Raw genomic sequence first — 15,831 nt, 5'->3', positions numbered from 1 at the left:
GGAGCTGATTTGGGACCAGCCTGCAGGGCTTCACAGAGATACATAAGTTGTGACACCGCACTGCAGACTGACGTCAGACCTCCAGTTTCACCAGAGTTAATGATGACAGAACCATGGCTGGAGAGAAGTGCCGTGTGAGTGTGCAGATGATGCCGCTCGTCATGCCCTATTTTAAGGCCTGTGACTCGTGGAATGCCACTGCCTCCACACGTCCATTGGGTTAATGAGCAGCCTTACCAATTAGAGACAATCTGTGAGTCAGTGTGGTGTCAGGCAGTCTGCTAACAGACCCCCCCCCCCCTTTACAGACCCCCAATCTTTCTCTCTCTCTTTATTCACCTGGATCAGAGTTCATAACCACTCTCATCTTATACCCATACCCACACAGAGAATTGCCCCCCCACACACAATCTACACTAAGTAAACCAAATGCTGTAAATAGCTGGCAAGAACGGACGGCTGAGTAGATGGCTATGGCGAGGTGTCAACCCATCAGTACCATTAGAATGGATGTGCATTTAACCCCCTCCATCCTCCACCATCTCTTTCCACATCACACATCAGGATATCAAGTCCACGCAGCGCCTGCTTTTAATGAGAACACTGGCCTAGGGTCAGGATGTGTGTGTGTGGTGGTGGTGGGGGGGGGTATATAACTTAAATGTGTGTTTGTGTATGTGGTGTGTGTACACCAAGGTAATTTGTGTGTGTGTTGCGGGCCTATGTTTGCATGAAGAAGGGGTGAAGGCGACTGGTCTATTTTCACAGCATCTTTAAGCATGTGTGTGTGTGTATATGTCTACGTACACATCAATACACACCAGGGATTCAAACAGCAGCCATCGCTGAAATGAAAGCCGGAGGAATCATCATCTCTGAAATGGGGGAGACATCTATGCAGGAGAACACAATAACTGTTGCCAGCTTGGCATTCCCAAACACTTCTTCCAGATGGCTTATCTCCATAATGACATCGCAGCGCTTCGGCGTGCCCGAATAAAACAGAGAAAGTGAAGAAGACGAGGCGGATGTTATTTCCTCTCGTATCACCTTTGATGATGAGGGTCAGGTTGGAGGAGGTGACGCCATGGCAGCTAGGGTGGGGAAGACTCTCACACCTGACCCCTTGACCCCTGGTCAAGATTGGTCCTCTGTCTCTCCGGTCTAGCCCATGTCTTTATTGAGGGTTTCAGGAGGGTTTCTGGCGATCTGTATTCCCTGCTGGATTGGAGCAAGTTTATAGTAACACAGAGCGAGATGCTCACTCCTGATTTTCAAATGTCTGTTTCTGTCCCATAGAAATGAGGGAGTGCTCTGGGCTGCTGAGTGACTGGCTGTGTTGGTAGAGGTGGTGGAAGGAGAGAGGGGGACGTGGGTTGGAGAATACGCAGGGGAGGGACGGTACAGTAGCATACTGTGGTCTCCAGTCCTCTTATCTGCCACCGAACAGCTGGCACGGCTGATATTTGTGAAAACAGCAGGATGTGTTGACAAGGCCAGGAAACACACTGTACAAAAAGGACCCTGCCACAAAACTGCTCCACACACACCACCTCAGTGATAGTGTAGATGTGTGTGAAAAAACCCCCCAGATAATCTGTCCACCAACAGATGTACTATAAGTGAAGAATTAGCTCCTTACATTACCATAGGTCCTCTATGCCAGCAAACCGTTCTAAATTCATTTCTGATCATATTAAAGTTATCACAGTGCCTAAAATAAAACTTCACAATCACAACAGAGGTCAATACCAGCGTACAGCACAAAGCCACCTGCACCAAGCCAGTCCATCCAATCAAATACTGACACAAAACGTCAATAAAAAACTCAATGACTTGCGCAATACTAACGACACCATAAAACCACTTATGTATCCAAAGACAACACAGATATTAGGCAAATGAGTGCCAGTGGCCTATATGCAGCCATATGCAACACTCTCCAAGCTCCACTCTATCCCCTTCCTCTCGGTCTTACAGTGGGTGCTTCAAAACAAAATTAGCTCCACTCTATCCCCTTCCTCTCTGTCTTACAGTGGGTGCTTCAAAACAAAATGAGCTGCACTCCCCTGGCCAAAATCCATTTTTAACCTCCCAAGCAACCGAGATTACTGCAAATCCCTGGAAGCTACAAGGACCGAGAAAATGTGTTTTCACCTTGCATGTTCTACATCAAGGTCATGGACTATGAGAGACGGGCTGCCTGGAAGAGGAATACGCTGTGTGGTGGTAGCGGGGAGGCAGGAGTAGAAGATCGTTTTACAGGGAAAGCCAGGGGGGATTAGCTAGGAGTGAAAAGTTAACTTTCCACCATCGCCCTGCCTGATGCTTCACCTCTCACTGCCGCAGCGCCCTCTTCCTCCTGTCTGATCAGAGGGAGGAAGGAAAAATTGCACCTGCTCTTTTACAAGCCACACTAATCTCCCCATCTGCCCATCTCTTCATCTGCCCATCTCTTCATCTGCCCATCTCTTCATCTCCCCATCTCTTCATCTCCCCATCTCTTCATCTCCCCATCTCTTCATCTCCCCAACTCTTCATCTCCAAATCTGCCCATCTCTTCATCTCCCCATCTGCCCATCTCTTCATCTACCCATCTCTTCATCTCCCCATCTGCTCATCACTTCATCTGCCCATCTCTTCATCTCCCCATCTCTTCATCTGCCCATCTCTTCATCTACCCATCTCTTCATCTGCCCATCTCTTCATCTCCCCATCTGCTCATCACTTCATCTGCCCATCTCTTCATGTCCCCATCTGCCCATCACTTCCTCTCCCCATCTCTTCATCTCCCCATCTGCCCATCTCTTCATCTCCCCATCTCATTATCTCTTCATCTCCCCATCTCATTATCTCTTCATCTCCCCATCTCATTATCTCTTCATCTCCCCATCTCTTTATCTCTTCAACTGCCCATTTCTTCATCTCTTCATCTCCCATCTGCCCATCTCTTCATCTCCCCATCTCTTCATCTCCCCATCTCTTCATCTCCCCATCTGCCCATCTCCCCATCTGCCCATCTCTTCATCTCCCCATCTCCCCATCTCCCCATCTGCCCATCTCTTCATCTCCCCATCTCTTCATCTCCCCATCTCTTCATCTCCCCATCTCTTCATCTCTTCATCTCTTCATCTCCCCATCTCATTATCTCTTCATCTCCCCATCTCTTTATCTCTTCAACTGCCCATTTCTTCATCTCTTCATCTCCCCATCTGCCCATCTCTTCATCTGCCCATCTCTTCATCTCCCCATCTCTTCATCTCCCCATCTGCTCATCTCCCCATCTGCCCATCTCTTCATCTGCCCATCTCTTCATCTCCCCATCTGCTCATCACTTCATCTGCCCATCTCTTCATCTCCCCATCTCATTATCTCTTCAACTGCCCATTTCTTCATCTCCCCATCTCTTCATTTCCCCATCTCTTCATCTCCCCATCTCTTCATCTCCCCATCTGCCCATCTCTTTATCTCTTCAACTGCCCATTTCTTCATCTCCCCATCTCTTCATCTCCCCATCTGCCCATCTCTTCATCTGCCCATCTCTTCATCTCCCCATCTCTTCATCTCCCCATCTCTTCATCTCCCCATCTCTTCATCTCCCCATCTCTTCATCTCCCCATCTGCCCATCTCCCCATCTGCCCATCTGCTCATCACTTCATCTGCCCATCTCTTCATGTCGCCATCTGCCCATCACTTCATCTCCCCATCTCATTATTTCTTCAACTGCCCATTTCTTCATCTCCCCATCTCTTCATTTCCCCATCTCTTCATTTCCCCATCTCTTCATCTCCCCATCTCTTCATCTCCCCATCTCTTCATTTCCCCATCTCTTCATCTGCCCATCTCTTCATATCCCCATCTCCCCATCTCTTCATCTCCCCATCTGCTCATCACTTCATCTGCCCATCTCTTCATCTGCCCATCTCTTCATCTCCCCATCACTTCAAGTCCCCATCTCTTCAAGTCCCCATCTCTACATCTATTCATCTCCCCATCTCTTTACATTTACATTTACATTTAAGTCATTTAGCAGACGCTCTTATCCAGAGCGACTTACAAATTGGTGAATTCACCTTCTGACATCTCTTCATATCCCCATCTCTTCATCTCCCCATCTCTTCATCTCCCCATCTCTTCATCTCCCCATCTCTTCATCTCCCCATCTCTTCATCTCCCCATCTGCTCATCACTTCATCTGCCCATCACTTCATCTCCCCATCTGCCCATCACTTCATCTCCCCATCTCATTATCTCTTCATCTCCCCATCTCTTTGTCTCTTCATCTCCCCATCTCTTCATCTCCCCATCTCTTCATCTCCCCATCTCTTCATCTCCTCATCTGCCTATCTCCCCATCTCTTCATCTCCCCATCTGCCCATCTCTTCATCTCCCCATCTGCTCATCACTTCATCTGCCCATCTCTTCATCTCCCCATCTCTTCATCTCCCCATCTCTTCATCTCCCCATCTCATTATCTCTTCATCTCCCCATCTCTTTATCTCTTCAACTGCCCATCTCTTCATCTCCCCATCTCTTCATCTGCCCATCTCTTCATCTGCCCATCTCTTCATCTGCCCATCTCTTCATCTGCCCATCTCTTCATCTTCCCATCTCTTCAAGTCCCCATCTCTACATCTATTCATCTCCCCATCTCTTCATCTCCCCATCTCATTATCTCTTCATCTCCCCATCTCTTTATCTCTTCAACTGCCCATCTCTTCATCTCCCCATCTCTTCATCTCCCCATCTCTTCATCTGCCCATCTCTTCATCTGCCCATCTCTTCATCTGCCCATCTCTTCAATTCCCCATCTCTTCATCTCCCCATCTCTACATCTCCCCATCTGCCCATCTCTTCATCTTCCCATCTCTTCAAGTCCACATCTCTACATCTATTCATCTCCCCATCTCTTCATATCCCCATCTCTTCATATCCCCATCTCCCCATCTCTTCATCTCCCCATCTGCTCATCACTTCATCTCCCCATCTCTTCATCTCCCCATCTCTTCAAGTCCCCATCTCTTCATCTGCCCATCTCTTCATCTTCCCATCTCTACATCTATTCATCTCCCCATCTCTTCATCTCCCCATCTCATTATCTCTTCATCTCCCCATCTCTTTATCTCTTCAACTGCCCATCTCTTCATCTCTTCATCTGCCCATCTCTTCATCTGCCCATCTCTTCATCTGCCCATCTCTTCATCTGCCCATCTCTTCATCTCCCCATCTGCTCATCTCTTCAAGTCCCCATCTCTACATCTATTCATCTCCCCATCTCTTCATCTGCCCATCTCTTCATCTGCCCATCTCTTCATCTGCCCATCTCTTCATCTGCCCATCTCTTCAAGTCCCCATCTCTACATCTATTCATCTCCCCATCTCTTCATCTCCCTATCACTTCATCTCCCCATCTCTTCATCTCCCCATCACTTCAAGTCCCCATCTCTTCATCTTCCCATCTCTTCAAGTCCCCATCTCTACATCTATTCATCTCCCCATCTCTTTATCTCTTCAACAGCCCATCTCTTCATCTCCCCATCTCTTCATCTCCCCATCTCTTCATCTGCCCATCTCTTCATCTCCCCATCTCTTCATCTCCCCATCTCTTCATCTCCCCATCTGCTCATCACTTCATCTGCCCATCTCTTCATCTCCCCATCTGCCCATCACTTCATCTCCCCATCTCATTATCTCTTCATCTCCCCATCTCTTTATCTCTTCAACTGCCCATCTCTTCATCTCCCCATCTCTTCATCTCCCCATCTGCCCATCTCTTCATCTCCCCATCTGCTCATCACTTCATCTGCTCATCACTTCATCTGCCCATCTCTTCATCTCCCCATCTCATTATCTCTTCATCTCCCCATCTCTTTATCTCTTCAACTGCAAATCTCTTCATCTCCCCATCTCTTCATCTGCCCATCTCTTCATCTGCCCATCTCTTCATCTGCCCATCTCTTCATCTGCCCATCTCTTCAAGTCCCCATCTCTTCATCTGCCCATCTCTTCATCTTCCCATCTCTTCAAGTCCCCATCTCTACATCTATTCATCTCCCCATCTCTTCATCTCCCCATCTCATTATCTCTTCATCTCCCCATCTCTTTATCTCTTCAACTGCCCATCTCTTCAACTGCCCATCTCTTCATCTCCCCATCTCTTCATCTCCCCATCTCTTCATCTCCCCATCTCTTCATCTCCCCATCTCTTCAAGTCCCCATCTCCACATCTCCCCATCTCTTCAAGTCCCCATCTCCACATCTCTTCAAGTCCCCATCTCCACATCTCCCCATCTCTTCAAGTCCCCATCTCCACATCTCCCCATCTATTCAAGTCCCCATCTCTTCATCTCTACATCTCTTCATCTATTCATCTCCCCATCTATTCAAGTCCCCATCTCCACATCTCCCCATATCTTCATCTCCCCATCTCTTCAAGTCCCCATCTCCACATCTCCCCATATCTTAATCTCCCCATCTATTCAAGTCCCCATCTCTTCAAGTCCCCATCTCCACATCTCCCCATATCTTAATCTCCCCATCTATTCAAGTCCCCATCTCCACATCTCCCCATATCTTCAAGTCCCCATCTCCACATCTCCCCATCTCTTCATCTCACCATCTATTCAAGGCCCCATCTCTTCAAGTCCCCATCTCCACATCTCCCCATATCTTAATCTCCCCATCTATTCAAGTCCCCATCTATTCAAGTCCCCATCTCCACATCTCCCCATATCTTAATCTCCCCATCTCTTCAAGTCCCCATCTCCACATCTCCCCATATCTTCATCTCCCCATCTCTTCATCTCCCATGCCTCCACTGAGTCAATCTACCGACCAGAGACCTGCCCTGTAACATCAGTGTATCATCGTATCTGATGCTGGCTGGGTGGGGGCCATGGTTTCTAGCCCCACAGACACCAGGAGACAGGTTTCCACATGGGCTTTCATACCTATCCAGTCTACAATAATGACACTGGCAGGAGGCCTAGTGGAAGTGTAGTAGTCCTCTAAATAGGGGTGGTTTAGAGGGAGGAGAGAGACAGGGAGTTTGGGAGGAGACAGAGAAAACAGAGGAAGGCAGCGGTTTTGGAGGGGGGGCAGGAAGGGAGGCAGGGGGGTCATGTGGGAGGCAGGAGGGAGAAGAGAGTGGAGGCTGGCATATAGGGCGGAGATAGCCTTTGTTGGGAGACAGGGAGGGGGACGTGGTAGGGGGGGTGTAAGAAGGTGAAATTGCCCCTCTGGTTAAGGTGCTGTGTGTGTATAATGAAGGGATAGTCGGGTTTACCCCAGGTGCGCGCATTGACATCAGGCCGTGTATGTATGAGGGGGAATAATCACAGGCTGCTGATATTTCAATCCCCTTCTCAGGGCTTAGTCACATCACTGACTTTTCTAGCGCCTGACAATTCACCCCACTCTCATCGCTCCATCCACAGACAACACCCCGTTATTTATTTATTCAAGCATTTATTCATCTATTTCAATGCACTTACAGTGTACAGCATGAAATTCTCCAGCATGGGCCCGTTGATTATGTATATAAACTGCCGTCCGCGTCTCCGTGCGGATGGGAAGGCAACATGATCAATACTTGGCCTAGGGATAGAGCATTTAACATGGACTTTGATTTATACTTCAAAAGTTCCAATTACCCTGTCAAAGGCCTGGAGACTGGTGGCCGTTTTAACAGCTGAACAACTGCACAGCTTTATGATGCCCTTTAAATACAGTTTAACACGACCAACCTCCTGCATTAAAACATCTATAGGCCCTAAGTGTGTCATAAACAACATACAGTATGTGCTTCATCATGTCACGTCTAGGGCCAGAAGATTCTGTATTATGTGGTAAAAGGTCAAATCTCCCAATAAAATGTCCCATTGAAGAGATTTGGAATATAAAAGCAAATGAAACTAATGCAAATAAAGCCAAACATTACCTCTACTATACATAGAGTTGTATTGGTTCTATATGCAGACTGATGTAAAGGTATAGGTGAGCAGGAAATCATCCCTGCAGATTTCCATCGGGCCCTTCTCATGTCTGAACATCTTTCATGTTGGTAGGACCCTTCTACAAAGAAGAGATGAGTAATCTATTGTTTCCTGGCCTTCCTCTATCCTCCTCCTCTTTCTCCCTCCCAGTCCTCCTGTCCTCCTACAGCTCTCAGCCCAGGCACCTCTGACAAATTATTATGTCTGACCCCAGGGTGGTAACACCTGTGTCCCCCCCACCCCTGTCCACCCCTGTCCCTATTTCAAAAACCTATTACATAGATCTGAGCTGCTGTCAGACATTTCCCATTCTGCCTTATCAGTGGCGGGACTGATGTCTGGCACGGCAAACAGACTCTGTGTAAAGTGCTTAAATAAAGCATGAAATCAACAGGATGCCTGCCTGAGGCGTGCTGTATCACAGCGCCACATCTCCCTGGCCAGAGGGCCCCACCCGCAACCCCGCTCTGCCTCCCACTGCAGGCTGCAGGTACAGCTGCTCACCTTCACACAACATGTGCTCCATTTGGGCTCATCAACCGGGACCCACCCGGCTCCAAGTCAACGCTTTTAACTAATTTTAGTTTTTGATGCACATAGGGCTGGATATAAAAATACTTCCAATCTGACTCTGTGTGACTGTGTGTACGTCTGCCATTTTTCTGCCTCCCCGACAGATGGATTTGCATACATTGGGAGTGAGGCTGAGGGCTTGAAAATCCCTCCTCCATTTTAGCCGTTTGGTCATGGTGGCGTTCATACACGGGCTAAAAAGAGTAAGCTATTTACACCACATACTGCAGCTTTCAACAGGCTGGTTCAGAAATCCAGACACGTAACACACTTATCACTCACTCCACAGCTTATCTGGTATGTTTGTTTGTGTTGTGTGTGTGTGTGTGTGTGCGAGTGTGTGTGTGTGCGAGTGTGTGTGTGTGTGTGTGTGCGTGCGTGCGTGCGTGTGTGTGTGTGTGTGCGATGGAGGGCGGGAGGGAGGTGAGCTAAACAGGGCTTTAAGACAGACATGTGAAGAGCAGAGAACTTACCAGGGAACTGATAGCTGTAGCTCGGGGCGAATCCAGTGTATCCACGGCCGTACGTCGCCACAATGTTCGGGTAACCTTGAGAAAGAAAAGGTACAAAACACATTATAGAACTTAATTCGGCAAAAAGGCATTGCAGTGGTGGAGTAAAAGTAAAGAACCTTTAAGAGAATGACTCAAGTAAAAGTGAAAGTCACCCATTAAAATACTACTTGAGTAAAAGTCCAAAAGTATTTGGTTATACTTAAGTATCAAAAGTAAATGTAATTGCTAAAATATACTTAAGTATACTTAAGTATCAAAAGTAAAATTATAAATAATTTCAAATTTCTTATATTAAGCAAACCAGACGGCACAATATTTTTCTGTTTTTTTTTATGGATAGCCAGGGGCACAATCCAACACTCAGACATAATTTACAAAAGAAGCATTTGTGTTTAGTGAGACCGCCAGATCAGAGGCAGTAGGGATGCCCAGGGATGTTCTCTTGATAAGTGTGTGAATTGGACCATTTTCCTGTCCTACTAACCATTCAAAATGTAATGAGCACTTTTGGGTATCAGGGAAAATGTATGGAGTAAAAAACACATACTTGTATTTAGGAATGCAGTGAAGTAACAGTAAAAGTAATCAAAAATATGAATAGTAAAGTAAAGTACAAATACCACAAAAAATGAATGAAGTAGTACTTTCAACAATGTTTACTTAAGTACTTTACACCACGGAGGCATTGTCAATGCTTTCTGCCTCTGCAAGAGGGATATAGACATGCAAATATCTGGACTACACTGGGAATACGTTTGTATAAAACTTTGCATAATGCTTTCATGAGTTATCCTCTGGGTCCAAATGTTTGTATTTTCCATACCCCAAAATAAAGTATATCAAATCAATCAACCAATCAACTGAGGAAGGCCACGCATCAAGAGCTGTCACGATGGCTTAGCATGAATAAATAGCCTGTACCTTCCCTGTTCCACCAGCCTGATGGTGACTGATGAGGCTCTCGGAGAAAATAACTGTGAACCATATCAATATCCAAATTGGCTTGGATGATATACTGTAAGTATATCTATCATGTGCTGCAGCGCAATCTAATATGCAGACTAAAATCATAATAATATATATGTAAATAAAAACACAGCTTTAAAAATGAGTGTGTGTGTCATTTCAAAATTAATTTGCCATCTGTTGTGGTTTTCGTAGCTACCAGTGCTGACGACGCAGAATGTTGACGACGGGGCTCAGTTATTCTGGGTCTGTTTATTCCTTTGCATTTGTCATGGTTGGTACATTTCTTAAAGTGTGGAAATTAGCAATAGGGCTGACCCCGTTTAGTAGACTGGTCGATTATTTGGTGGATAAGCTGTTGGTCAACAGAGATTTTATTTGTGGCGTAGTGGCAAATATATACAGTACCAGTCAAAAGTTTGGACACACCGACTCATTCAAGCGTTATTCTTTTGTTGACTATTTTCTACATTGCAGAATAATAGTGAAGACATCAAAACTATGAAATAACACGTGATCATGTAGTAACCCAAAAGGTTTCAAATCAAAATTTATTTTATATTTGAGATTCTTCAAAGTAGCCACCCTTTGCAGCTTTGCACACTCTTGGCACATGCATTTTTTATTTATTTAACCAGGTAGGCTAGTTGAGAACAAGTTCACATTTACAACTGCGACCTGGCCAAGATAAAGCAAAGCAGTGCGACACAAACAACAACACAAGAGAGACACATGGAATAAACAAGTGTACAATCAATAACACAATAGAACAAAAGAAAGTCTATATACAGTGTGTACAAATGGCATGAGGAGGTAAGGCAATAAATAGGCCATAGTAGCGAAGTAATTACAATTTAGCAGATTAACACTGAGTGATAAATACGCAGATGATGATGTGCAAGTAGAGATACTGGTGTGCAAAAGGGCAGAAAAGTAAATAAAAACAATATGGGGATGAGGTAGGTAGATTGGGCGGACTATTTATAGATGGACTATGTACAGCTGCAGAGATCGGTTAGCTGCTCAGATAGCTGATGTTTAAAGTTAGTGAGGGAAATATAAGTCTCCAGCTTCAGCGATTTTTGCAATTCGTTCCAGTCACTGGCAGCAGAGAAGTGGAAGGAAAGGCAGCCAAAGGAGGAGTTGGCTTTGGGGATGACCAGTGAGATATACCTGCTGTAGCACGTGCTACGGGTGGGTGTTGTTATCGTGACCAGTGAGCTGAGATAAGGCAGAGCTTTACCTTCTCTCATTTACATTCTATCAACCAGCTTCATGAATGCATTTCAATTTCTTCCTTCCTAATTTCTTTCCTTTTTAATGCGTATGAGCCAATCAATTGTGTTGTGACAAGGTAGGGGTGGTATACAGAAGACAGCCCTACTTGGTAAAAGACCAAGTCCATATTATGGCAAGAACAGCTCAAAAACGTAAAGAGAAACGACAGTCCATCATTACTTTAAGACATGAAGGTCAGTCAATCTGGAAAACTTAAAGAATTTAGAACGTTTCTTCAAGTACAGTCGCAAAAACCATCAAGCGCTATCATGAAACCGGCTCTCATGAAAGGAAGACCCAGAGTTACCTCTGCAGAGGATAAGTTCATTAGAGTTAACTGCACCTCAGAAATTGCAGCCCAAATAAATGCTTCACAGAGTTCCAGTAACAGACAACATTAACTGCTCAGAGGAGACTGAATGAATCAGGCCTTCATGGTCAAACTGCTGCAAAGAAACCACTACTAAAAAGGACACCAATCAGAAGAAGAGACTTGCTTGGCCCAAGAAACACGAGCAATTGACATTAGACTGGTGGAAATTTGTCCTTTGGTCTGATGAGTCCAAATTTGACATTTTTGGTTCCATCCGCTGTGTCTTTGTGAGACGCAGACTAGGTGAAAGGACGATCTCTGCATGTGTGGTTCCCACCATCCAGCATGGAGGAGGAGGTGTGATGGTGTGGGCGTGCTTTGCTGTTGACTCTGTCTGTGATTTATTTAGAATTCAAGGCACACTTAACCAGCATGGCTAACACAGCATTCTGCAGCAATACGCCATCCCATCTGGTTTGTGCTTAGTGGGGCTATCATTGTTTTTTTCAACAGGACAATGTCCCAAAACACACCTACAGGCTGTGTTAGGGCTATTTGACCAAGAAGGAGAGTGATGGAGTGCTGCATCAGATGACCTGGCCTCCACAATCACCCGACCTCAACCCAAGTGAGATGGTTTGTGGATGAATTGGGCCGCAGAGTGAAGGAAAAGCAGCCAACAAGTGCTCTGCATATCAACTCCTTCAAGACTGTTGGAAAATAATTCCTCATGAAGCTGGTTGAGAGAATGCCAAGAGTGTGCAACCCCAAGAGTGTGCAATATGTGTTATTTAATAGTTTTGATGTCTTCAGTATTATTCTACAATGTAGAAAATAGTAAAAAATTAAGAAAAACCCTTGAATGAGTAGATCTGTCCAAAGTTTTCACTGGTATTGTATATAAAACGATTTATGGCACACAAGACAACTGTCTTTCACACCTGACTCAGTGGACTAATTCCCTGAAGAGGCCCGCAGGGATGGCCCACCAGTATCACCAGTAGTAGCCTACATTTACTGTTAAGTCCCATAATTTCTAATCTACAATGTTTGTTTGGTTACGGTAATTTAGGTTAATGCATTCAATATATTATTATTACAGTCTTACCGTTGTCATTGTAGGAGTGGACATGTTGTTTGCAGAGCACACAACCTAGACTTCACTTGTGAGAAAAAGTTTTGGTTTATTTCATTCCACTTATGAGTTGTCAATTAATTCATTGACAGGAGCGCCCCAAACAAAAGACAATCTTGAGTGAGGACACGCACCTGATTACGCATAGAATTCGACCTAGGCTTCTTGGCCTGCACGCAAAGGTTTCTATCCATGAGTCTGGGTACCAGGCCATTAGGACCTGATGGTAGCTAGCAAGTTGGGTAGTACCAAAGCATGTATAGAGTATATAAAAAGGAGATTACTGTGACTCAGGGGTCACATGTAGGCCTATAAATATGGAACGTTGTGCGTTGAGAGTCGGGAAGCAAGTTCAGGGAGTGAGTGTTTTAATAAATATACACAATATAATACAAAATAAGAAACACAAACAACGCACAGACATGACACAGGAACAGAAACAATGACACCTGGAGAGGGAACCAAAGGGGGTGACATATATAGGGCAGATAATCAAGGAGGTGATGGAGTCCAGGTGAGTGTCATTATGCGCAGATGTGCGTAACGATGGGGACAGGTGTGTGCCATAACGAGCAGCCTGGTGACCTAGAGGCCGGAGAGGGAGCATACATGACAAAATGTGCCAATAGTTCCTCAATGTAGCCTATTTAAAAGTCTTTCCAGCTCTCTCCCTTTCGATAACCACAACATGAAAGGGGGGAATAATGTCCAGTGGAAACATAAAAATAGGCCGACATGATTACTTCCAATCCCATGCGCAAATAGTCTACAGCTGTGTCTGTCCGAAGCTTAAACAATGTGGCAAGTTAGCTAGCATGATCAGGCTGGAGTTAATATCGGATGCAATGTTTCAAGTTATTTTCAGACAGGCCATGCGTAGCCAATGTGATTTATAGGATATTTATTTTTATATTTTATGTTTTCTGCCTGTAGGCTGCAATGATTTTATTTGTTGGTTTATGTAGGCTATTTGTACATATTGGCAATGGCAATAGAAGTAATTTTTTGATTTGTATCATTTTCATTTAGATAGATTTTTGATTAACCACGTTACATAGATTTTGAGACATGAAAACTTTAATATAAATTAAATGAAACTGTTCCACAAAAATGTGCTAGTGAAAATTATAACTGGCACGCAGATCAGTAGAAATGGTACGATAACTTGGCACTCCAAATGGTTGCCACCCACTGGTGTAGCCTATTACCAGCAACTTCAGGAGTGGACCAGCAGCAGCGGGCAGTCGGAGGGTCGGGAACAGGGTTTTTTCCTCTGTTTATATTAATCTCTGGCTCCCTCTTTAGTCATTTCTGTGTCTTCATTTTTTAAAGCATCAGACAAGCACAGTAGCCTACATAAAGTTGATTTTATTCAAACATAGGGTGTGTCTATATATCGAAAAATACACGTTTAAAAATGATGACCAAACGATTGGTCGAAAGAACAGACAACTATCGGTTGACCATTCTTTTTTTGGGTCGGGGCCGGCCCTAATGAGCAATGTCAGCTGAACAGTTACCAGTTGAAACATACCTGGAAAAACAGGGGAAAGTAGGCCAGATCTCAGTATACTGTATAGAGATGCACACACACACACACACACACACACACACACACACACACACACACACACACACACACACACACACCTCTACCTACATGTACATATTACCTCAAGTAACCGGTGCCCCTGCACATTGACTATGTACAGGTACAGCCTCGCTATTGTTATTTTACTGCTGCTCTATAATTATTTCCACAGTATCAATCCCAGCCAGATGGAGGATGGATAAGAGTGTGTGTGTGTGTGTGTGTGTGTGTGTGTGTGTGTGTGTGTGTGTGTGTGTGTGTGTGTGTGAGGGATGAGTAAAGCTGAAGCAGACCCGTCGGGCCAACAAGACAAAGTTTATTTATTGTTCCTCTGCTGTCAAGACGCTCATTACAACCACCAGTCCACAAGTTAATTATCTGGACAGCTTTCAAACAGCAGCAGCTGTGGGAACATATTGAGAAAGTGTGTGTTCGGGATGTGTGTGAGAGCTGAGTGTGTGTCTCTGTTTGTGTGTGTGTGTGTTTGTGTGCATGTGTGTGTATCCCTCTATATATTGAGAAATTTGAGTGTGAGAACAGTGTGTGAACAGGTGAGTAAGTGAGTGAGTTTGATCGAAGGACAGATCAAGCAAGATCAGTTTGATCATCGCAAACATACTGTTCCTTTTAAAGCGAGGCTATTTCAAAGCCTTTATCTGTTGTCATAAAAAGCTATTATCATCTCCAGCCAAAGCTTTGTCTAAATTAGCCAGTAAAAAGGGATTCCCTCAAGCCAGAAGCAAATCACTAGAATCCACTCGGATATCTTTGTTTGATAGAGAACACACACCATGATAGCCTTGTGTTAAGGTTATCACAGAGTACTAACTTGATAAACTACTTCGCTGTTCCCCTGTGAAAGTCTCCATTATGTCAAACAGCTTTGCTCTCTCTAGTGAGTTTACGCTGCAACTAACTTTCTACCGAAATCGGATATAGTATAGTCACCGGACACTTTAAACCGGCTTCCCCCAGCTAAGCCTTGTCAATTCTCAGCATCACCCCAGACCAGACCAGGGGTGTTGTGACAGAGACAGAGGACAGCTCAGAGGCCAGCTCTCTACTTCCAGGGCAAAGAAACATGTATGTCTGGGTAATAAATATCCAATCAGCCTTTTGCTGCCCATGACAAAGCTCAATTTAATCCTAAACAAGTGAGAAGATGCTTCTGACTGAGGGGCGATGAGAGGAGACCTGACCTGCAGGAACGAAATATGAGAGGCTAGACCAGCTTAGGGACTGATGAGAAAACAAATCACTGAACACAAAGAGAAGTGTCAGAGGTGGATCATTGTGAATTTGGCAATGATGTGATATCATGGGAAGTGATGGCATCATTATCTCTACGATGACAATGATAATACACACATTGCTTTAGAATTTGGCCCGTCAATGTAGAAAAATACCATCACCTAAACTGTGATTGAACAAACCACATGGAGTTCGGTGGGAATATTTCAGCCTG

General features: G+C 44.9%; 1 protein-coding gene across 12 annotated transcripts in view; it reads right to left on the bottom strand.

Annotated features, from left to right (window-relative positions):
• Positions 1–15,831, bottom strand: part of LOC135550502 (RNA-binding protein Musashi homolog 2-like) — a 352,748-nt gene that overhangs the window by 44,980 nt on the left and 291,937 nt on the right. For all 12 annotated transcript variants that reach the window (XM_064981384.1, XM_064981385.1, XM_064981383.1 and 9 more), the window contains exon 10: positions 9,042–9,116. In XM_064981384.1, the coding sequence (XP_064837456.1) occupies positions 9,042–9,116 (75 nt within the window). The remainder of the gene's footprint in view (positions 1–9,041; positions 9,117–15,831) is intronic.

The sequence above is a fragment of the Oncorhynchus masou genome, chromosome 12 (assembly GCF_036934945.1).
Source record: "Oncorhynchus masou masou isolate Uvic2021 chromosome 12, UVic_Omas_1.1, whole genome shotgun sequence".
NCBI lineage: Eukaryota > Metazoa > Chordata > Actinopteri > Salmoniformes > Salmonidae > Oncorhynchus > Oncorhynchus masou.
Note: the sequence above shows the minus strand (reverse complement) of the source record. Positions and strands in the feature narration are given on the sequence as shown.